Below are 21,667 nucleotides of genomic sequence, written 5' to 3'. Positions count from 1 at the left end.
CTCTCAGGGCTGGGGGACCAGTGGGCACACAGGCGGGCTCCCCGGAGGCCCCCCTTGACGGTGGGACGTGGCTGCGTCAGGAATGCCTCTTAGGTTCCCTGGGCTTCCACACGACAAAGGTCTGGAAGAGGACACGCCTTCCAAGGCCCTCCCCCGGGGAAGCTGTGGTCGGCAGGTCAGATGTGGTGACAAGTGACAGACACTGACAGACGTGCTGGTTGACTTGAAAAACTGGTGGTGTGTCTGTTACCGAAGGCGAGTTTGTGTGCCCGTGGCACCATGAGGCCAAAACCAAAACATCCGAGTTTGGAGCAGAGAAAGTCTCACTGCAGGGCCGAGCAAGGAGGACCGGGTGGCCCACGCCCGGTGGCCCACCACCCCGAACTCCCTGAAAGGTTTCAGCAAAGCATAGTGAAAGGCAGATGAGGGGGGTGGGGACTGCAGGGCCCGGGATCGGCTTGTGCACAGTCCTCTGACAGGTTCATGTTGAGATAACAGAGCGGTCAACACTGTCAGCCCCTGGGCGCCGGAGGGTCTGGGGGCCACATGCCCTCCATCATCAAATAGTGCATTCCTTCCCTTTGGTGGTGGTTTTCAGCATCTGAAAAACTTAGGAAATATGTATGAGACACTATTATCTGGGTGCTTCAGAGAAGAGCTGCAGCAGGGGATACGGGGAGGGGTCTGACCCTGGAAGGCCCCCCAGGGTCCTCTGGGTCACAAGTCTTTCTCTCCAAATTGGGATGGGGGTCTAGCTGCCTCCTTCCCGCCTCAGTGAAGGCTCCAGGCTGCTTACGGCAAAATCAGAGGCTCGAGAAGGTGGTCTTGTTCCTCCCTGGCTTCCCAAAGCCTGACCGCCAATCCCTCGCTGCCTCCCAGCAACAAACCCGCCCGCTGCTTCTACAACCGCGGGCCGGCTCTCAGCCGTCAGCCACCCTCCCGGCCGCAGCTATCTGTGACACCCTCCGCCCTGGGCTGCTTGGTCTTTCAGAGCCCCCAATTATTATGATTAGAAGTAAGAGCTGAGTGCGGGGAGCCCGTCAGTACGTGACACACACGCCCCCCCCCCACTCCAGGCTCGATTCCATCCCGTCTTCTCGGCGACCGTGTGTGGGACCACCACAGCCCTGTGTGCAGAGGAAGGGCTGAGGCCCGGAGGTTCAGTCACGTCCCCCGGGGTCACACAGCCGAGCTCCGAGGATGGGAACCAGACTCTCTCGGCCTGCGGCCCTGAGAGGCCCCGGGGGGGACCCTGGTCATTCTCTTCAGTCACGCCCAGTATCGGTAAACTAATTTCAAGCATGCACCCCGGCATGATTTATGCATTCCATAAATGTGCTCCAGAGCTAACGAGAGCGTCACGAGGCAGACACAAAGGCCGGAGCTCTAAGGGGGAGCACTGACTCCAACTCGATTCCTGATGCTTTACCCCCGCATGGAAGCAGTTTCTGAGCCCAGCTCTGCCTCTGCAGAGCCACGTGCCCAGGGAGTGACCTCCCTCCTCAGAACCTCCGTCCCCTCCCTAAGACGAGGGAGACAGCCAGGCCTCCACGCAGAGGTGATGAGGCGATGCCCACGGGGAGGGCACGTGTGCGCGAGGCTCACAGTGGGCGCTCCGAGCTCTGACCCACCGAGCTGGGGAGGCACGTAAGTGGCCTGGGTGTCTGAAGGTCAGTTCTGAGGATGAGTCTAAATGGGGAGGAGATGGCGCAGGAGCCAAGGCCCCCAGGCCCCCTTGGCTCGGGGCACTCGCCCCCACCAGGGAGGTGGGTCTCCCACGGGGAAGTGGCAGGCATCACTCTGGGTCAAACTCCTCCAGCAGAAACACACACACACACGTCATTTTGGTTTAACCCTTCTTTTGGCATCTTCCCCGTTTTACTCAAGTGCCTGCAAGTCCCCTTGACAACTCGGAAAGCAGACTAGAGCCAGAAAGACGACGCGAGAGCAGCAGACATTTATCTGGGGCCTGCACAGCCCCGTGGACGTGAGACGTGCCCTCCCTCCGAGTCCAGGCCATTCTGCATGACCCACACCAGGCTCACGCCCCACCAGAGGGACGGGACAGCTCCTTGGCCGCAGGCTGCGGCCCCGAGGGGGCAGAGCTCGCTCTCCCTCCTGCGAGGCCGCCCCGTCCTCCCCAAGGAGCAGTGGGGTCAGGGCTGCTCACCAGCCGGGCTGGAGGCACAAAGCCCTGCTGAGGCTCTGACCCCACGTGTCATGCACGGGGACCTCACGGCCTGGGACAGAGCATTTCAGGACCGAAGAGCAGGGCCAGGCAGTCACAGGACGGCCTCCCCGGAAAAGCTGCTTCCAGACCACCACCAAATCAAACCCACGTTTCAGCTGGGAGGGCAGTGGTGTGTGGTGGTGGGTACGGGATACGGGAGAAGCAGCCACAGGCGGGGCGGCGACACTGCTTCTTCCTGGGGGGTCAGCTCAGTGCCCGGGACCCGGAGCTCTGTTCTGTCAAACATCCCTGCCCCAGGACATTCTGCGTCGGAGCTTCGTGTGCAAGATTAGATCCCACTGCGGCTGCAGAAGGCACGCTGACGGAGTGCCCCGCCGGCTTCCAGGACACCTCCCGGGTCAAAGCCCGGATTGCAGAGACCTTGTTGCCCCTGCTCCCTGCTAGTCACCTGCGGTGCCACTTGCCCGGCCCCCCCGCCCACCCAACCCCACGCCCAGAAGAGAAGGGCTCCTAGCCCCCATCGCCCTCCTTCCAGAGCGTTTAGCGCAAAGTTGCATAAGCTCTCCCTCCCCCGCCGGCTCTGCTCCAGCCACTGGGAGGACAGGAGGAATTCATTTGCAGAGGACAAGCTGAAACCTCTGGTGGAAAACAAATGCATGTACCACAGTAAATGGGAGCAGCTTTAAAAAAAAAAAAAAAGCACAAAATCCATTGGGGACCCGTTGCCATAGGAACTGGCGTTACAGCCTGCTTCCGATAATTAATGGAGGGTTTCGCTATTACAGTGTTCTTGAAACTTCGCCTTCCCCCGCGCTGCACTGCAGAATGCGGCATCTTCTCCCCATTCATAAATATTTCATCACCACCGGCTGCTGCGTTTCATCACCGCGGACAAGGCAGAGCCTGACAGCCAAGTTCCCGCTGTCCTGCAGGAGAGCAGCTTCGACTTCTCCTCCTTCCTCCTGGTCTCCACTTACCTGCCCTGTCGCTCTCTACGCCCCATATCTAGAAGGGCGCCTTTCCTGCGCACCCCCCTCGGTTTGTGGGTCCTGCATCTTCGTCCTGGGTCCCGTCTTCCTTCCTCACGGTCCCTGAGTTCCCCGTGCAGCACCCGGCAGCCGAGGCCCTGCCACCTCTGTCTTCCATCTGCGGGCGCCCTGGGCGCACCTGGGCCCTGGGATTCTGGCCCTGCCGTGAGCCGGCCGAGCGTCAGTTCCCTACCGTTAAGCGGAGATGCCACCTGCCTCGCGGGAGAGATGGTGAGGCCCCCGCCCGTGCCGCCCCCTGGAGGTGCTCAGGTGTCGGTGCTGGTGGCTGCTGGCGCTGGTCTGTTTTCAGATTTCCTGTTTTTATCTGGATGAAATTGCATCCATGTGTTTTCTTAACTTTAGAAGAAGAGCTGGCTCCTCCCGACTCACTGGACGGCGGCAGTGTGAGCTCCACGGCCAGGGCAGGCCCAGTGGGGCCCTTCACAGGCCCAGGGGAGAAGGGCAGCTTCCTGGCCCGTGGACACTGAGCTGTCGGGCACTGTCTGAAGGTGACGGGGGCTCCGGACTTGTCTCCCTTCTGCCTCCCGCAGGAATAGCAGCCCGGCCTGTCACTCGCCACCCGCCCCAGCCGGTGCAGCCTCCAGCTTTGACCAGACGGCCAGCACCCTTCAAATGCCACTGCCCGCACCTGCTCTGCGTAAGGGCGGCCCCCTCTTCCTAGGCTCCCCCCAGTCGGCAGGGAAGTGGGGTGACGCCCGGGAAGCCACGTGTCACAGGCAATCCTGAACATCTCTCCCGAAGGCCTGCCTTCCTCCATGCCACCCTCAAGGGCCCAAGGCCCAGGCGGATGCATGCGACGGACCCAGAGGCCACGGCCTGGAAGGACCGAGGACAGAAAAGCAGGAAGACCGAATCCTGACATGAAGTCCCAGGAAAGAGTTCAGGGAAGAGGGACAAGGCCAGGAGGGCTGGAAATGGTGAGGCTTCTGAGTGCGGCGGGGAACCAGAGCAGAGAGCAGGCGGGATGGTGTCAGTGAAGAAACCGCATAGTGTTCTGGACTCAAGGCATCGTTACCTGCCTGACCTGCCCCTGGCCCTCTAATAGGGGGCAGGGGGTCAGTGTTCAACCAAACGCAGCTTGCAAAGAAGTCAAGATACAGGCCTGCTTGTAGTGGAGGCCCTCTGTGCCCACCCCTCACGTCACAGATGCAATTCTTCTGGGTTGTCTGAGGGGCGTCTTAGTGGCTTCCAAAATGACCAACCCTTCGACGTTACATTTAAATATATATATACTTTCAAGTTTCTCATCTGAGTTCCCTGGGAAAGGGAGCTTTGGTTTTGGTGTCTCTTTTTGCAGAGGACAATTTATTTTTAAAATCCTGGGTTCTACAAGAAGAACCCTTGGGAGAGACCCCTGCACACTCCGACAGCCCCAGGCCGCCCAGGGACCGCCGGTGTGCAGGGAAAGATAGATGCTCACAGTTCCCAGGGGCCACCGCTCCCCAAGACAGCTTCCCCGGCCGGGGCGCGCCAGCAATTTATCCACAGGCTCCTTGAACTTGAGGAGCTAACAGTTTCAAGAAAACCATTTGAAGAAACAGCCAGTGTGGCAAACCTGGCAACGCTGTGGGGCTCTGTTTTCCCTTTCCCCACTTTAACTGTTAAAATCCATCTCCGACATTGCACACACGGATGAAATCCACAGTCTCTTATCAGATCCCAAATCTGTCAGCCGATGTCTACCAGCCGCCTGCAGCCAAAAGCCTCTTAGCACATGTGTGACTTGAGCTGCAGAGGGGCTGGGACAACAGCACCGGCAGCTTTGCTCTGGCGCCCTCATTCCCAAACATTTGCTCACTTAGAGCCTGGGAGGCAGCGGTGCCTCCGTCTCCTTCCAGCTCAGATCCACAACGCACGGTTCGAGCCTCCTCCGGCTCCCCTCGGTGCACACTCACCACCGGCCTGTGGCTGTGGACCAGCGGCCCAGCTCTTCCCTCTTCTGCCCGTTCACGCAAACCCAGGTGTGTGCACGTGCTAAGAGGTAGGGCCAGCAGCCTCGCCCAGGTGAGGGCCAGGTTTCCGGGTGAGCGTGTGGCCTGACTCAAGGGAGCAGAAATATGAGAACTTCCTCCCTCCCCCACAGCCTTCACGACTGAACCCCGGCACTACAATGTTTGAGAACGAGAAGGCCCAAATCTGCAGCTGGCGACCTGGAGACCCAGGAGAGCCCATGCTATGGTTCCCATCTGAGGGCAGGAGCCTGACGTCCCAGCTCAGGCAGGCAGGCAGCCAAAGCCCCACATACTCAGCTTTTGTGCTATTCAGGCCGTCGACTGATTGGACGAGGCCCACCCACACTGGGGAGATAATCTACTTTACTCAATCTACCAGTTCAAGTGCTAATCTCACCCGAAACGCCAGCACAGACACACTCAGAATAACATTTGACCAAAGATCTGGGCACCCTACACGTAACACGAGCCTTCACACTCCAAATGTCCCACGGGCTCTTAGAACTTCGTATGTCCAGAACTGGCCTCCATACCTTCCCTTCCTCTACCCAGTCACCCAAGCACGGACCCAGACGTCATACCTCTCGCCCTTAATCCACGTTGCTCAGCCTCCCAGCCCTGCGGATTCCACCTCCCGAATGGCTCCTGAGTCCTTGCCCAGCTCTCCTCCCGCCGCGCCTGCCTGACTGTGGGCTCCATCGCGGGATGAAATTTCTGCAACTGCCCTGTGGTGTCTCCCTCCCTCCCGCCTTCCGTCCACATGGCCAATCCTTCTGTCCTGAAATGTCATGCTCTTGCCTGCAGTCCGTGGTGCTTTCCTTGCAGGGTGAAATCCCTACTCGTGGGCCTGTCATGGAGCCCAGTCTGCCCCTCCCTGGAGGGACCTGACCTGTGACATGACTGACACTCCCTGGTGGTGGCACCTGGCAAGAGACGCAGCCTCTCACCCAAAGGAGCTGAATGCCAAGGTCCACACCAGCACCAGCCCACAGGTGTTCAGAGCTGATTTATTCATAACTAGCAAAGCTGGAGACATCAGTTCGTGAATGGATAAATGAACTATGGTCCATGTAGAAAAGGGAACATTATTCAGCACTGAAAACAGATGAGCTACCACGCCATGAGAAGACATGGGGAAAAGCTCAACACATACGACTAAGAGAAAGAAGCCATTCAGGAAAGGCTACATTTCCTGAATGATTCCAACTGTGTGACATCCTGGAAAAGGCGAAACTGGAGGCAGTAAAAGGATAAGTGGTTGCCAGGGGTTGGGGGGGGGGTGGTGAGCAGGCAGAGCACAGGGGACGCTGAGGGCAGCGAAACTGCTCTGTGTGATACTGTCACAGTGGGGACACGTCATTACACACTTGTCCAGACCCACAGGATGTACAACACCCAGAGTGAAGCTGAGGTGAGCTACGGACTCTGGGTGATGATGACATGTCACTGTGGGCTCATCCACTGTAACAAATGCACGCGTGGGGGGTGCTGATGGTGGGGGAGGCTGTGCACGTGGAGGGGGCGGGGGTATGCGCGAAATCTCAACTTTCCTGTGAACCTAAGACTGCTCTAAAAAATTTAAGTCTATTGAATGAAAGAAGAAAGGGAAAGCAGGGAGGTTGGGAGGGAGGGAGGGTCCTGCAGGGAGCTGAAACCAAGCTTCTGAAATCCCTTTTTCCCCTTTTTTGAAACTCAGTGACTCTTGGCAGCCACCAGTTTCCTAGCCCGCCTTTTGGCCCCCAGGTAGCACACGGTCTGTGATCCCTGCCTCTAATTCAGTCCTGTGAATCTAGATCCCCAGAAAGCAGCTCCCTAAGGCCAGCTGCGAAGGCCTCTGGGTGTCTCTGCTCCCTCTCCTGCTGGACTCGCTCCCAGAAGCAAGGCGACCCTCGGACTCTGTGAGCAGGTGCCTGGGGCCTCCCTGTGCCCAGCTGCTCTGCAGGGACGTCTGGGTCTACAAGCCTTTGGCGAACATCACCTCCCTCTGGGGGTCAGCCTTCCTGACGCTCATTTCATAGGTCCCCGCTTCTCTCTTACTTCTCTTGTCATCCCCACTGCCTCTGTCTCCTGCAAAGGGCCCTGTAAAGTCTGAACTCAGCCCAGGGCCTGGCTCAGTCGGGACAACTTCAGAGGACAGTGACTTTGGGAGGGACTACTTGGGGGCTGGCCACTGGCTTTTTCTTGCCTTTGACTTCAATACCCAGAGTTTAAACTTAGTTCTCTGCTATGGTCATTTTCACACGTTCTTTTCTCTTTAAGCTCCCCCCGAAGTCCCCGAGGAGGTGCGCACGTGTCCAGCACGGCAAGTCCTCAAATGGCAATTTCCTTTCTCCCGAGATTCTTACGGACTCTTCTTCGCAGATCAAAAATTAGTCCAGACAGTAGTCCCCGTGACTGCTTCCCCGTTCTGCTTTTTCCTTTTATAGCTAATTCAAAATTTATTTGAAGATAATTCAAATAAATATTTTGAAATATTTAAGCTGTACATAATGTATATAGAATAATTCCATGAACTACAGTGTATCCACCATCCAGTTAAAGAAATAAAACATTGCCCATACATCTGAAAACCCCACGGTATCAGCTCCAGGCTGCCAAGTGTACTGTCCTCCCCCACGAACGGGTAAGCACTACCGTGGGATCCGACCTTATAACCGCCTTGCTTTGTTCTCCACAGCTACTGTGCACACGTGCATTTCTACATAGGATACAACGTCACATTCATGTTTCATATTTATTACAAATGAATCTCAATACAGGCTTAAAAGAGGTGCCCAGCGCTTTCTGCCGTCTAGCAACCCAGGCCTGCCTCTCAGAGAGGATGAATCCCGGAGGAAGGGGCCGCAGGGGGCGTCCGGCCTGGCAGGTCCCTGATGCCCCCACGGGCCTCTCAGCAGCTGCCTGGGTGTGCGGTTACCCAACGACCAGACCGATGCCCCATAGACCAGCACTTTGTCAAACCCTGGGGGCTCGAGAGGAGAAGCCCTGCGGATGAGCCTGGTCACGCGCGCCACCTGCCTGCGTGGAAGGTCAGAGTCAGCAAATGCATCATGGAAGGTGTGACTTGGCGAATCATTCAGTCTGTGGTCCACGGGGCACACGTGTCACATCTCGGGAAGGGGTGAGCTCTGACGTCTTTGTCTCCTTAGCCCAAAACCGCCGCTCAGGCTGTTCCTGGGTTGTGGCTGCAAACCGCAGCGTCCCCGATGCCTGACTCACACCCGCGTGCCCGGGGAGCAGCAGTGACCCACCAGGCTCCGTGAGGCTGGCTTTTAAGGCTGCAAAAGGTCAGCTGGGAGAAGGACGGTGGAGACCCAGGAGCCGCCTGCCATCAGCAGGGGGTCCCATGTTCCCAGGTCTCGAGAAGCCCCGCGGAGACACACCTGCGGTGCCGCACCTGGGCGCGTGCGTTGAGGCCGCGCGTCCCTGCTTCCTCCCCAGCCACAACTGGCACCCTATTACGCCGCGCTGCCCTTCCCGTTGGGACGGGCGTGCTTGGCACTCCACAGGCTTCATGCAATCAGGCGCAGCAGAACACGCTGGTGGTGCTGTTTTATTAAAGGAAAATGGAAATATATTCACCTCTGAGAAGAGATCAACCCAAAAGTCCTGCAGAGAAAGGAATGAACCGGAAGGTTCGCTGCGTTGTGCTTGGGGCCGATACGTCAGGTTAACCGTTCAGTTTTCTTTTAGAGCCATTTTCTTTATGCCTCCCCTTTCTGAACTGATTCTATCCAACCATCCAGCACAGAATCAGAACCATTAACCTGGAAAAGAGGGGGAAAGTGAAGGTCGCCTTGGTAACAGGCATCTTTGAGCGGCTGCAGCCCGCTGCCTGGCGGATCTGAGCCAAGCGTCCCTGAGTTGCCCTGTGCTGAGTTCTCAGCATCCTGCCCTGGAGGCACCGATGGAGCATGAGAGACAGCACCAATGCCCCTGTGCTCCCAGGACCGTCTCCGTCTGGTGACACTGCCCCTGCTTCTCCCTTGGGACTTCTAAATCTGCTCTGAGTGTCTGTCGCAGATCTGCCTTCCCCATATTTTATCCTTAAGTCTCTGTTTATGTCATCAGAAACAATCTTTGAAATAAAACAGTGCCCTCTGACCCAGAAATTCCCTCCTGGGAATCCAGCCGAATGAACTAGTAATGCACAAGACAGAAAAGGCTGTGGTCCTGAAGATGTTCACAGCAGTGTTTTTTATCCTGGTGACAGATGGACAGCAATATGCATATAAAATCGTAGGGGGGGATGATGTAACTTGTAGTATATACAAAAAATATATGATGACGCAGTCAACAAAACTCTAACACTACATGGCAACAGAGAAAAACACATCTCACAATGTTAAGTCTTAAAAGAATACAAAATTATACATATAGCAGGTAAAACATACACGCACAGGACCGAGGGCTAGAAGGGACATATAAAATACCGTTAGCTGTCCCCTGCTTTTCTAGTTAATAAAATGAATAGCATCCTTAACTTCTTAAAATCTAAACCAACATCGTAATTATTTAGAAAGGTTTCTTACCAGTTTAAAAAAATTTTTTTAACTAAACCTGTTATGTATGGGGCCAAGTGAGTTAAGAAAGATTAAAAGTTGAACTTCTTCAGATTTGGAAAAAGACCTCTTTTCACGAAAACACTAAAATTGCTCTTCTTCCTACCCTTATCTTCATTTCTTTGGGCAAAATGCTCATTTTTTGTTTCTATTTGTTTTACACCGCCTCCCGCGCAACCTCTGGGTCTCCAGGTAACTATTCTCCAGTTGCCCCTCTTATTGGTACTGGGTCAGTCACGGCCATTCCCACACCACTGCAGGCTCAGAAAATCAGACCGCGGGGGACACAGGGAGACGCGGGGACAAGTAGTCTGCAGAACAGGAGGAGAGGCAGGTGGGGGGCATGGGTGGACAGGGTGCCGGGAGCCGAGGACACTCCCTTCTGATGGCCTCCTGTCCCGGGCACTGAGAACTGGGGTCAGCTCCTGAGAACCAGGGAGTGGGGGATATGGAGGTTTAAGGAGGGAGAAGTGGGCTGACCCACAAACGTGGTAGGTCCTCTTGGCGGTACTAAGGGGCGGTTGAGGTTTGTGGTCCTGAGGTTAGAGTGACAGCCACCAGCGCCAGTTGGCCTTTTCCTCCAGTAACAGCCAGGTGGGGACAAATGGCAGGCAGGCGTTTTGTCACTAGCACAGAGGGCAGACCTGCTCCACAGCTCCAATCCAACCTGGGTACCACCTGCCATCTGGCTTCTAAGTGGCCAGGCCCCTGTGTTAAGCTGCAAACTGAATCACAGAAAACCAAAGGGAAGGGGAGCATCCACTGGATAAATGGCCAGTGGTGGCTGTCGCCTTGTCCAGAGGGAGAGAGGCCTGGGTGGGAAGGGTGAGGGAGGGGTGGTCTCTGCAGCATGAACGGGGCGTGGAGGGGGGTGTTCTGAAAGGGGTTGCCTCCCAGCAGGAACCCTTTAAAGAGCAGTGTGTCCTGCGGGACCTGTTTCCATCCTGGTACCTCGCAGGAGGAAGGGCAGAGCATCGCATCGCATCCCCCGAGGTCGGGTCCTTCCCACGCGCCCTCTCCTGTCTCTGCAGTGGACACAGCTGTCATTGTGATCTGCCTCCCCACGTCTGGGGGAGTCTCGCCTGCTGGGTCTCCCTGGCCCGACTCCCGCAATAGATGATCGAGACCAAGACTGTCCTACTCAGCCTTCCTTGCAGCACCCGGGGGATGTGACCCAGCCTCCCTCCACCCACTACAACTGTGCAGGGTCCCAGGACCTTGAGGCCAGAGTGGCTGCAGGAGATGGAGACCCTGGGCCAGCAGGGCAGGTGGCCAGTGTGGCTGTGATGTTGTCCTCACGCTGAGGCTACAGGACTGAGAATCCCAGCTCATCCCACCGCCCTGCAACTTAGCCAGTAACTTTTTTTTTTTGGAATTCTCTGTATGTACACTATTTATATTGTGATAAAATACACATAACATAGAATTTACTATTTTCACCACTTTCAAAGGTAAATGCAGTGGCATTCAGCACTTTCTCAAGGCTGTACAACCATCACTGCTACTAGTTCTAGAATGTTTTTTATTACCTCAGATGGAAAGCTGTGTCCAGGTATCAATCACTTTCCACTCCTTCCCTGCCCCACACCAGCCCCAGCCCCTGAAAACCACTAACCTGCATTCTTTCTCTGTGGATTTGCCTGTTCTGGACATTTCATATAGATGGAATCACACATTCTGTGGTCTTGTGTCTGGCTTCTCTCAATTGGCATAGTTTTCCAGAGGCACCCCTGCTGTTATGTGTTATCAGAACTTCATTCCTTTTCAGGGCTGAATAATACTCTATTGCATGGATACAATGCATTCTGTGTAACCATTCATCCATTGACGGACATATGGGTTGTTCCCAACTTGGGGCTACTGTGATTAGAGCTGCTGTGAATATGTGTCCAAGGTTTTGTTTGAACACCTGCTTTCAGTTCTGGGTCCAGACCCAGGAGTCGAGTTGCTGAGTCATGTGGTAATTTCATGTTAACTTCTTGAGGAACAGCCAGACTGCTTCTTCCCCCAGCATCCTTTTAATACATTCTTTTGTGCTTAAATGGGCATCTAAGGACCCTGATGAATATCTCATTCCCATCTTCCTGATGGGAAAACTGAGGCTCAGGGAGAGAGAGCGGTTTGCTCTAGGCTCCTAGCCAGCGGGGCTGTTCTAGGCTACAAACCCATCCACAGTTTAGTGGCAAGTCTCTGGGACAGTGAGGTTCCCTTCATGTCTTATTTCCTGCTGAAACGGTGCACTGGGTCCCAGGAGGGGTCCCTGGAGGCCAAGGCTCCATGAATCAGTGATGGGGGTCTGGGTGCTGTTTCGAGCATTTCAGAGTATGATGGAAACCCTTCAACCTCCCCCCGAGCGAGGTGCTCAGGCTATCTAAAATGTCAAGTGTCTTTGTTTTTGGCAGGACTTAAATCACCCCCGGGTGGTACTGAGGGTTATCTCTTGCTGACCAGAGACGCTGGCTGGCAGCTATGTGTATCTTTGATTAATTTTAAAAATGAGAAAATGGATAAATCATTGCTTGGTAAATATAGCTGTTTGGTAGATGAGACTCTCAAAACATGGGGTCTTTGGAGAGGAAAATCACCAACGAGTTTCTTGGTGGTAAAAAAAAACCATGAAATTTTTTTTTTCGGACCTCAGTCCCTGCCTCCTCCCCAGGGAGGACGACTGGCTGCCCTGGCCCCTGATTCAGACCCACGATGGGGGAAGGTGAGAGATGTTTCTCCCGAGGCTGTAGTGCAGTCTGGCCCCCGCCAGGACCTCAGCGTGATCAGTGACGAGAGACCCTGCAAACGGGGAAGACACAGGACCACACCACCCCTCCAGACTCCTCTCCCGTGTGCCCTCCATCCTGGAGACAGATGCCAGCCGCTCACCGCCGTCATCCGCTGGTCCGGGCCCCAGATGCTTCCTCTCTCTTCCCGGCCGACCCTCTGCATCGCGCTCTCCACCCCACAGCTGGCTCCCACAGGGACCACCTGCCGGGCTCCTCCTGCCCGCTCCCCGCTGCTCCCCGGCCGCCTTCTCAGAACGTGGATACGTTCTTCTGCTCTTTGCCTGCAGAGCTGCGGCCACGTCCCTCCTTGGCATCTAAAGCAGCCACGATTCCTGCCCTTTCTGGCACATCCCATGCCATCCTTCTTAAAACCTGGACCGAGCCCCGTGCAGCACCCCTGGGAAGCGGGGAGCTGGCTGTTCTCCATCTCCAAACCTTCAGGTCTTCCATAATTGCTTTCTTGACATTTAGCTTGAAAAAGTGACCAAGGGCTTAGCATTTTGATTCCTGGTGACACAGAGTGTCCCTGACAACAAACGTAATGAGTCTTGGTGAACCAGAACGTCGGGTTTCTGTGTGAATTTTGAACCAGTCCCTCCCCGGCCCAGGTGGTGACAGTCTCAACACTGGAAAGCGGATCTGCCATCTACTGAACAACGAGTTAGTGACACAAATAAATGAACATTTGTAAAGGACGTAAAAACATTAGAAGGACAGGCGCCAGCACTGAGGAGACACGCCCCCTCCGGAGAGTAGACTCTCCCACCCAGAACACCACAGTCTTTGTCTGATTAATCCAACGGATGTCGCCACCCTCTTTGACAAACGTCCCAGGTCTTGAGGGCGAGCCCAGAGGGAAGCCCGGGGGGGCTTTCAGCTGAGCGACTGCCCCGCGGGCACACAGGGCAGCTCCCACTGCCTCCCCGGCCTGGCCTCCAAGCAGCCTGTTCGTTTTGGACTCTGAGTTCCAGCTTAACCAGTCCTCTGGCCAGGGACCAGGTGCCCTTCACCTGGCCCTTCACTCCATGTCATTTCTGAAGCTCTTGCTCAGCAAGAAGGCAGCGAAATACAGGAGATGAGATCTAGAAGCAATGCTGGGCCTGGAGCCAAGAGAAGTGGTTCTAGTCTAGGCCCTGCGGTGTCTGGCTGGCGGAGTAGCTGGATGCCTTTGAGCTGGTCTGGGAGCCACTGTTGGTTTCCTATGAAACAGCATGCCAACTCCCCTTAATTTTTTTGGTAGAGCCTTTTTTTCCCACAAGAGAGGCTGGAAATGATAAACACTTCCTTCCCCAGGTCTTGAAGCTAGAGTGTGGGCCTGTGAACCAATCCTGGCCAGTCAGACTTGAAAGGAAGGCTGAGAAATGTCTTCTCTATGATAAAAAGAAATTTTCAAAAGACTCTCCCCATTCCTGCTGTAGGGGGTTGTGTGGAGATATGTTGATGAGGCTCTTGCAGCCATATTGCAACCATGAGGGAAAGACATCGCCCATCTGCTGCAGCTGGCAAAGCAGAAGAAGAGCCTGGGGTCTCAGTGACAGCACTGGACCACTGAACCCCAGCCTGTCTTGTCCAGACTTACTGCTCTGTGAGATTGCTGTCTAAGCCAATTGAGATTGGTTATATATCCAAGTAAGACAGCAAGTCATGTTACTTCTCTGAGTCTTAGCAATTCATCTCTAAAATGGGGCCATTGGACAAACGATCTCTAAGGTTCCTTTGAGTCCAGACCTTCTGGGATAACACCACACGCCACATCTCTCCAGACGTGTCCCAGAACTCACAATCCCTTTAGCTGGGTGTGTGGCCCTCTCTGAACCACAACCAGATTTTCCTTCTTTCTTTCGTCTGCTTGCCCGGCGCAATGAAGCAGTTTCCCTACACACTGCGTCACGCTGTCCTTACAACCCCAAGTATCCCTTCCTGCAGACGTGCTCCGTGAGCTTAAGAGGTGTTCGTAAGACCCCCAGATTTGAACTTGCCTCTGCCTGACTCCAAAGCCCAACTTTTTAGCCATTTTGCTAAACCGCCTGTGTTTTCTTGACAATGTGCTTTAAGCCATCCCATCCAACAGCACTTTTCAAGTTCTAAGGCCCACACACGGCAGGCGTCCACCCCCCAGGAAGTCCCCACGTGCTCCCTTCTGCCGGCCTCCTCCCAGCCCCGGGCAGCCTCTGGGCTGCTTTCTGGCCACTGCTGAGGAGTTTTGTCTGCTCTGCAACTTCATAAACGCGTTTCCCTGACGACCAATCATGCCGAGCATCTTTTCCTCTTATTTTTTAATCTTTTTTGTGTGTGAAGTGTTCATTATTTAAAAAAGGGTTTTAGAAAAACATATTATTGAATTGCAGGAACTCTTTGCTCATTTTTCAAGTTTTTTTTTAATTAAAAATTCTAATTGAATTGTAGGAATTCTTTGTATGTTCTGGATATAAATCCTTTGCCAAATACGTGTGTCACAAATACTTTCTCCCAATCTGCCCTTTGCTTATGTGTTTTCTTAATGATGTGTTTCCAAGGATGGAGGTCTTAAATCTTGACTGAGTCCAGTGTATCATTTTTTCCTCTACTGGGTCCTTCGGTGTCCTCTCTAAATCACTGCCTAGCCTAGGCCACAGAGGTCCCTTGTGTTTGCTTTTTTAAGCCTGATTAGAAGTTTTCGGCTTGCATACTTAGCTCTGTGCTCCATCCTGCGTTGACTTTGTGTGAAGTGTGGGATCAGGGTGGGGAGTCTTTTCTTTCTTCTCTTTTCTGGATCACCAGTTGTTCCAGCACCACTGGCTGGAAAGACTTTCCTTTCTCCATTGGATTGCTTTGGCGTCTTTTTCTTGTTTCTTATTAATAAGAAAGTGTAGATGACTTCAAAGGATTCACTCACTAGATTGGATGCTGTTAAATACAGATTTCAAAATTCCCTCTATAATAAGGTCAGACACGCACACCTGCATGCTGCTACCCCGTCTCGTCTGGGAGGAAAGGACGCCGCCGTTCCACACAACCGGTCAGCGGTGCTCTGCGCGCAGCCCTGGGCGGGCCCGTCCTGCCCGCGGACTTCCCACGGCCCGGGGAGTGGCAGGGGACGTGGCTGGGAGGTGCTGCTTTACAGTGTAACCCACTGATTTCCTGCTCACATGGATCCCTGCAGTTTAACCAGGCTCAAGCACCCTCCCTGATGTCTCCTGTTGAACTCGGTGCGGCCCGGTCTCCCCACGTCCTCCTGAAGCATGAGAACGCCAAGCCCCCTTTGAGGCTTGTGCCCAGAGCTAACACACGTGCACCTGCCGGCCGGTACTTGGAAGGGAAGGCCCTGGAGGGCGTGCCCCATTTTATACCTGAGGCTGCGGGGCGATGCGCTCTCACCGTGTTCTCATCTGTGGTCCACTCCTGGCAGACACAGGGCACGGCGGGAAGACGGCGGGCTTTGATCTTGCAGAGAGGGGGCCTTAAGTTCCAGCTCTGTTACCCGCTGACCGGAAGACCCTGGGCCTGGCAGTCCTTGGTTTCATGTTCTTAGCTCCTAAGTGGATGTACCGTGGTTAACTTTCAGATTTTTTGTGAGGCTAAAAGGAGATGCTTAAGAGTTTTACACACGACTTTCTTACCGCTTGCTGAGCCATTCACACTCACTCCCCGTAGGGAGGGCAGGGGTCACCACCTCCTCCTGTCACAGTGCAGAACATTCAGCCTCAGGGCCGCCAAGTGACTTGTCAGGGCGGAGCTGGGTTTAGACCCTGCTCGGCTCAGCCCCAGGCATGGCCCAGCGCTCCCGAGGCCCCTGCTCCACTAGCCTGAGACCCGCCCCGGGCGCAGGAATGGGCAAGAAAAGGGCCCGAGCAGGGTGTTCCCATCAGTGTCGCTGGACGTGCCTGTGGCCCCGGCCTTCAAACGGGGCATCTTTTTGTTTGTCTGTTGTTTACTTTTGTAAAAGTCACCTAGAAAAGTAGAGCCAGCGGGACCTGGAGCAAACCACCTCTGAGTGAGGGGGTAACACTTCCTCCCACCCTGCTGTCCCACCTGCCCTCCTAGGGCCATGCGGTGGCCTCCGGGGCTCTAGACTGCTCAGTTTTGGACTTGGCTGTCCCTCTGGAGCTGCCGTTTCCCGCTCTGACTGTGGCTCTCCATCTGACCTGCCTGCCGTCTGGAAGCAGCCAAGGTTGCAGGTGTCAATCTACTGGCCACTTTGAGCATCGGCCCCTGCGGATGGGTGGGGATGGACAGCCCTGTCTGGGAGCTGTGGACCCGAGTGGCAGTGGTCAGCATGGAGACTGGACAACTGACGGGGCAGAGGCCCCTGGATGTCAGGGGAGGTAGAGCCGATGGGCGGGCATTTAGAGGCTCCACTGATTGAGTTCACTCATCTCTTCTAGATGAAAAACAGTGTGGAGGGTTTCCGTCCTTACATCCTGACTGCCTGCCCCCCCTCCACCGGAGCCAGGGACACTGGGCCACCGTCGAGCCGCCCTGACCGGCTCCAGGACCTCCGAGCCCCAGGGCCCAGCGCGGGGAGTCTGCTCAGCGGGTTCCCACCTGGCAGGAAGCGGGTGGCAGGGAGGGGACAAAGGCACAAAGGCTGCTGAACCCCACGGCGCTCGCCCCACCCTGAGGCTGTGGTTAGTCACAGAATTTCCTGCCACGACATTCAGAGCAGCCAGTGCCCGCTGACCTCAGTCTGGCTGGCATCTTGAGAGGCCTGGCCACAGAGGGTCAGGGTCGATGATGCTGTGCTGGGGGGACGCTGGATCCTCAGCTCCAGGGCCCGGCTGCACCCTCAGCCTGCCGCCTCCACACCCTCCACCAAGACATTCGGGGCATATGACCCGAGAGGCGGGGTGACGCCTGGTCCCAGGCCCAGCTCCATAGCCCACAGCTCTGTCCCTGGGGAAGTCACTTCGGCCCTCTGGGCTCGTGTCCTCACGTGCAGGCTGGCTGCTGCCCAGGACCTGCTGCAGTCCTGACGTCCCTTCCAGCCTGACTCCCGTCCGTGGTCACAGCAAGGGCCACTTACTGGCGGCTTCTCAGGTTCCAGGTTTGCTGAGAGCAGCGCGTGTGACGTCCCACTCCCGCCCCACGACCACCCTCTGCGGCAGGCAGATCGCTGTCCCCGCTCCTCAGAGGAGGGGACGGGGCCTCCCGAGGGCGGCGGCGAGGGCCCTGGTGTGAGTCACCACACTCCGCTTCAGAGGGGGTCACCCTCGCTGAGCTGCAGAGTGCTCTTCATCTGAGGGATTAAATCACCTTTCTTTCCTTTTCTTCACTCTTTATCCTCCTGCGGGAAACCCATGAAACAGTCCAGGGCGGGGTGTTCCCTGGGCTGCCTGGTAGGCAGGCTCCCCTTTGGCACAGGTGCCGCCACCCGGCGTGGCCGCTGGTTCTCACGGAAACAGAATAGAGGCCCGGGGAGCAGGAGGGAGGCGCGGACCTGGCCACCTGCCGCCGCCCGTTTAGCCAGAAATGACTAATTCGGAGGCAGCAGGCTCCTGGCTGTGCTCCTGGTCAAGGCCCATGACCCCTCCAGGCCTCGGTTTAGAGGACGGCTGATCACACCTCACAGGGCGTTGAGAGGAGCGCTCGGGGGGCAGCCCTCGGAATGGCAGCCCCCCCGGGCCCGGCAGAGCGCCCGCACAAGCCCAGCCCTGGCCGTGTCCGCTGGGGTTCTGAGCCGAGGGGCCGTGCCTTGGTCTTCTGGGTGTCACCCACGCCCGGCTCATCCGGTGAGAGGATGCCTGTGAGTGCCTACCTGGTCCTGGAGATAAAAGGGACCTCTGGAAATGCAGGTCAAGGCTGGTTCAGGAACCCTCTGCTAGCAAACACTCCTGGAGCGGAGATGACTCATCACTGTGTCCGCCAGGTCAGATCCAGCCTCCTGAGGAGCAGCACCCATGGCCCCAGGACCCGGGACAGCGACTCGGCCGGGCGGTGGTGCGGCCTCAACTCCCCTGAAAATCCAAGGGAAAAGTCCTGGTGGGGAACAGGGTGAAACGACACTGAAGCCATCCCTTCCCGCTGGAGCAGCTGTGCACCCCCGCGCCGCTGGCTGCTCATGGCCGCCCTTGTCAAACGTTCACCCCGTCACTCATGGTCCTCCACCAGCCACCAGCGTCACACCGGGGACGGGATCTGATCGTGACAACGGGCCAGGAGTGAAGCGGCAGACTACAGAGCACCCGGGATGGGAAAAGGGGAACATCAAAGCCCCTCTTCCTCCTTAAAGGTCGCCTCGGAAAGCAGAGGCCTCCCGTTAGGACACAAGACCCTCCCGGGCTTCAGGGACCTGGCTCCAGCCTCCCTGCCTCTCCCTCCTCTCTGGGGGCAGAAGGCAGCTGCGCCCAGGCCCCGGGGCCGGAGGCCTGGCTCCAAGCCCCGGCTGGTGAAAAGCCGACAGGCGCCGCCCGCTCAGAGATGTGACTCCCTCCACCATCTGTGCCCTGTACACAGCCTGCCCCTTGCACAACAGAAAAAGAGGAGGCAAGGAGAAAGAAATGGAAGTTGATTTGGAAAAAGCTTCTAGGATCTGGAGTTTCCGATGTCCCTCTGTGTGGCTTTGCTCGTTACACAGGTGGAGGAGCCTGTCAGGTGAGAAATCATGCCCAGTGTTTATACTTTTATGGAGCCCAGGGACCAATTAGGCACAGAGCGCCAACGGGCAAAGCCCTTCTGAAAGGACTAGAAGGTAACTCTTGTATTACTGTTCCTTTTCCCTCGCTTTTTCCAAATAAAAGACAAATGCTATGTCAACAGTTTCTCAAGAGCAATTCTTTATTTTCTGAAAGTCCTAAAACTGACCCATTTATCACAAGATGACTGATGCCTCCACCCACAAACAATATGTTTTCCTCTTTCATTCGGCAATTCCGGAGCCCCGGGAGGACCGGGGCTGGAGGAGGCAGGGACGTCAAAACCTGCCCTCCACGCCCAGCAGCCGCACGGCCGCCTCCTGCACGGCCTGGTGGATGCACCCGACCTCTCTCTGGGACAGGGTGCGCTCCATGTGGCGGTAGGTGATGCGGTAGCAGTGGCTGGTCCTGTGTGTCCTGGAGGACGGGAGAGAAAGGCAGGTGAGTGAGGGACAGGTGTGCCACCCGTGAGAGCCCAGAACAGACCACCGACGTGGCACTACAGAGACAGCACGGTCCTGCGTGTGTTCCTCACAGACTTGGGGTGGGGGAGGCAGAAGCCAACTAGACTAATCGAGGCTGCATAATCGAGGTCTCCGTGGACTGGCTGCATCCACGTCCCTGGGACGGAAGCTTCTCCCAGACCTGAAATCCTGGGCCAGCCCATGTTATTCCACTTTGCTCTTCTCGTGCCCAGGGCAACGTCTAGTATACAGCAGGTGCTGCATAAAAACCACTGAACCAGTGCTAACACGATCACCGAACCCCTGGGTGGGAACCTGCTTTCAGGCCTCGCAGAGGCTGGCCAGCCTCGCACAGCCCTGCCGGGTTACTGCGGCCCCTGCCCATGTTCAGCCGTGCTCTTCTCTTCTCCTCTCGCCCCCGCCTGTGACAGTGATGGAGCCAGATGCAATCAGCGAGGACACAGCAGAGGCGAGCAGCGGGCAGTAAACACCAGGGCGCCCCAAGCCCTCAGCCAACATGAGCCTCATCCCCTCCCACAGCCAAGGGACAGCACAGAAGCCACAGGGCAGGCCCTAGGGCCAGTGATCCAGTCCACACCCAGCGGTTTCCTCTCGGGGCAGCCCTGGCTGGTTGCAGCATGGAGCTTCAGTTCCCTCACCTACAAGAAGGTGGCTAAGAGTCATGTCTACCACAGAGGATGGCTCAAAGCAGAACCAGAGGGTGAAGCACACAGAGCGCGTGGCCTAGAGCCTGGTGCACCGTGAGAGCTCGGAAAGCGGGGCCTCTTCCTGTGCGTGTGCGTGTGTTTTAATGGAGGCACTGGGGGCTGACCCCAGGACCGGTGCGTGCTAAGCACGCGCTCTACCACCGAGTATGCCCTCCCCCTGTGGGTCTAAATGAGGTGAGCGGGGAACCCGCGGGAGCAGCAGCGAGCTGGCAGCCCAGGCCGTGCTTCGGTTCCCGGGAGTGAAGCCTCCCGCAGAGCCCAGGCCCCCGGGGACAGGGCACCGTGCCCGATGCACAGGCTGCGTCCGTGCCTTAAGGTGCTTCCCCAGCAGGTATGCCCGTGTGCTTCAGGCAGACCAGACAGGCTCCTGGGCGTGCTGGGGTCCTGTGGGAACAGTGTCCCCTGCAGAGGTGGAGCCCCGCCGGGCCCTGCTGCTCTGGCCTCTCGCGGTGGCGGGAGGCCCTGGCGCGGAGGAAGGGCCTCTCCCTTGCGGCTCCATCAAGGACGGACGCTGCCAACACCCCGGGGTCCGAGAGACGGAGGACTCCAGGGGATGAGAAATTAGTTCAGGAGCAAGAAAAAGGGGGGAGGGGCTGAAGGTGGCTTGACGGTGACGCAAACATCCACTAGACAGGGTCTCGGGGCCTGGGCGGCCTGCAGGTGGTGACTGAGCAAGGCTATGAGGGTGGCTTCCTGCAGGGGAGGTGCCGCCCCCCAGCCCGGCGGGAGTGCGCCCTCCTAGCTCCCTCCCCCTGACGCACGCAGGGCCTGAGGGCAGCGGGGACAGCGTCCTCGCCCGGGCTCCGCGCTTCCAGGCCACGACACAGGTCCCGATTCTCAGTTTCCTCCCCACTGAAAGAGGTAACTGACCCCATCGGCCTTTCCCAACTGCTATGGAGACACATTCAGAAGGTGGAGGGGCTCTGAACCACAGTGGGCCGCGTGAGGTGACAGTGTGCTGAGGACAGTCTCATTCTGTGTTTCTCGGCGGCTCCCCCAGGCCTCTCCGAGCTGAGAAGCAGGTGACACGGCCCGGCCCCTCTGCAGGTGGAGGCCTCCCGAGGTGAAGGGAAGCGCGCAGCCCCTTGTTTCTGAGGGCTGCGCGGAAGGCCGCTCTAAGGGTTCCTGGGATTCAAACAGTTTTTACAAAACACTGTGATGAGTTGGGTGCCAGTGAATCACAAACATATGGATTAATTTGAAAAATTGAGAGAAACAGTATTTGGCAGAACACATGGCGGTGATTCAGTGATTCAACTGAAAATCAACCAGGTCTGCCTTTTCCCACTGCCGCTGGTGAGAGCGCGCAGGGGGTTTCCTTTTGTTTGTTTTC

At 56.5% G+C, this 21,667-nt stretch overlaps 1 protein-coding gene across 3 annotated transcripts in view; it reads right to left on the bottom strand.

Annotated features, from left to right (window-relative positions):
- Window positions 1–19,261: 19,261 nt before the first annotated feature.
- FARS2 (phenylalanyl-tRNA synthetase 2, mitochondrial) overlaps window positions 19,262–21,667 on the bottom strand; it is a 247,342-nt gene continuing 244,936 nt past the window's right edge. For 2 of the 3 annotated variants that reach the window (XM_045505625.2, XM_045505620.2), the window contains one exon: window positions 19,262–19,559. In XM_045505625.2, the coding sequence (XP_045361581.2) occupies window positions 19,421–19,559 (139 nt within the window). In that variant the 3' untranslated portion in view covers window positions 19,262–19,420. The remainder of the gene's footprint in view (window positions 19,560–21,667) is intronic. The other variant, XR_006719611.2, reaches the window with a different exon arrangement.

Source organism: Camelus bactrianus, chromosome 20, assembly GCF_048773025.1.
Source record: "Camelus bactrianus isolate YW-2024 breed Bactrian camel chromosome 20, ASM4877302v1, whole genome shotgun sequence".
NCBI lineage: Eukaryota > Metazoa > Chordata > Mammalia > Artiodactyla > Camelidae > Camelus > Camelus bactrianus.
Note: the sequence above shows the minus strand (reverse complement) of the source record. Positions and strands in the feature narration are given on the sequence as shown.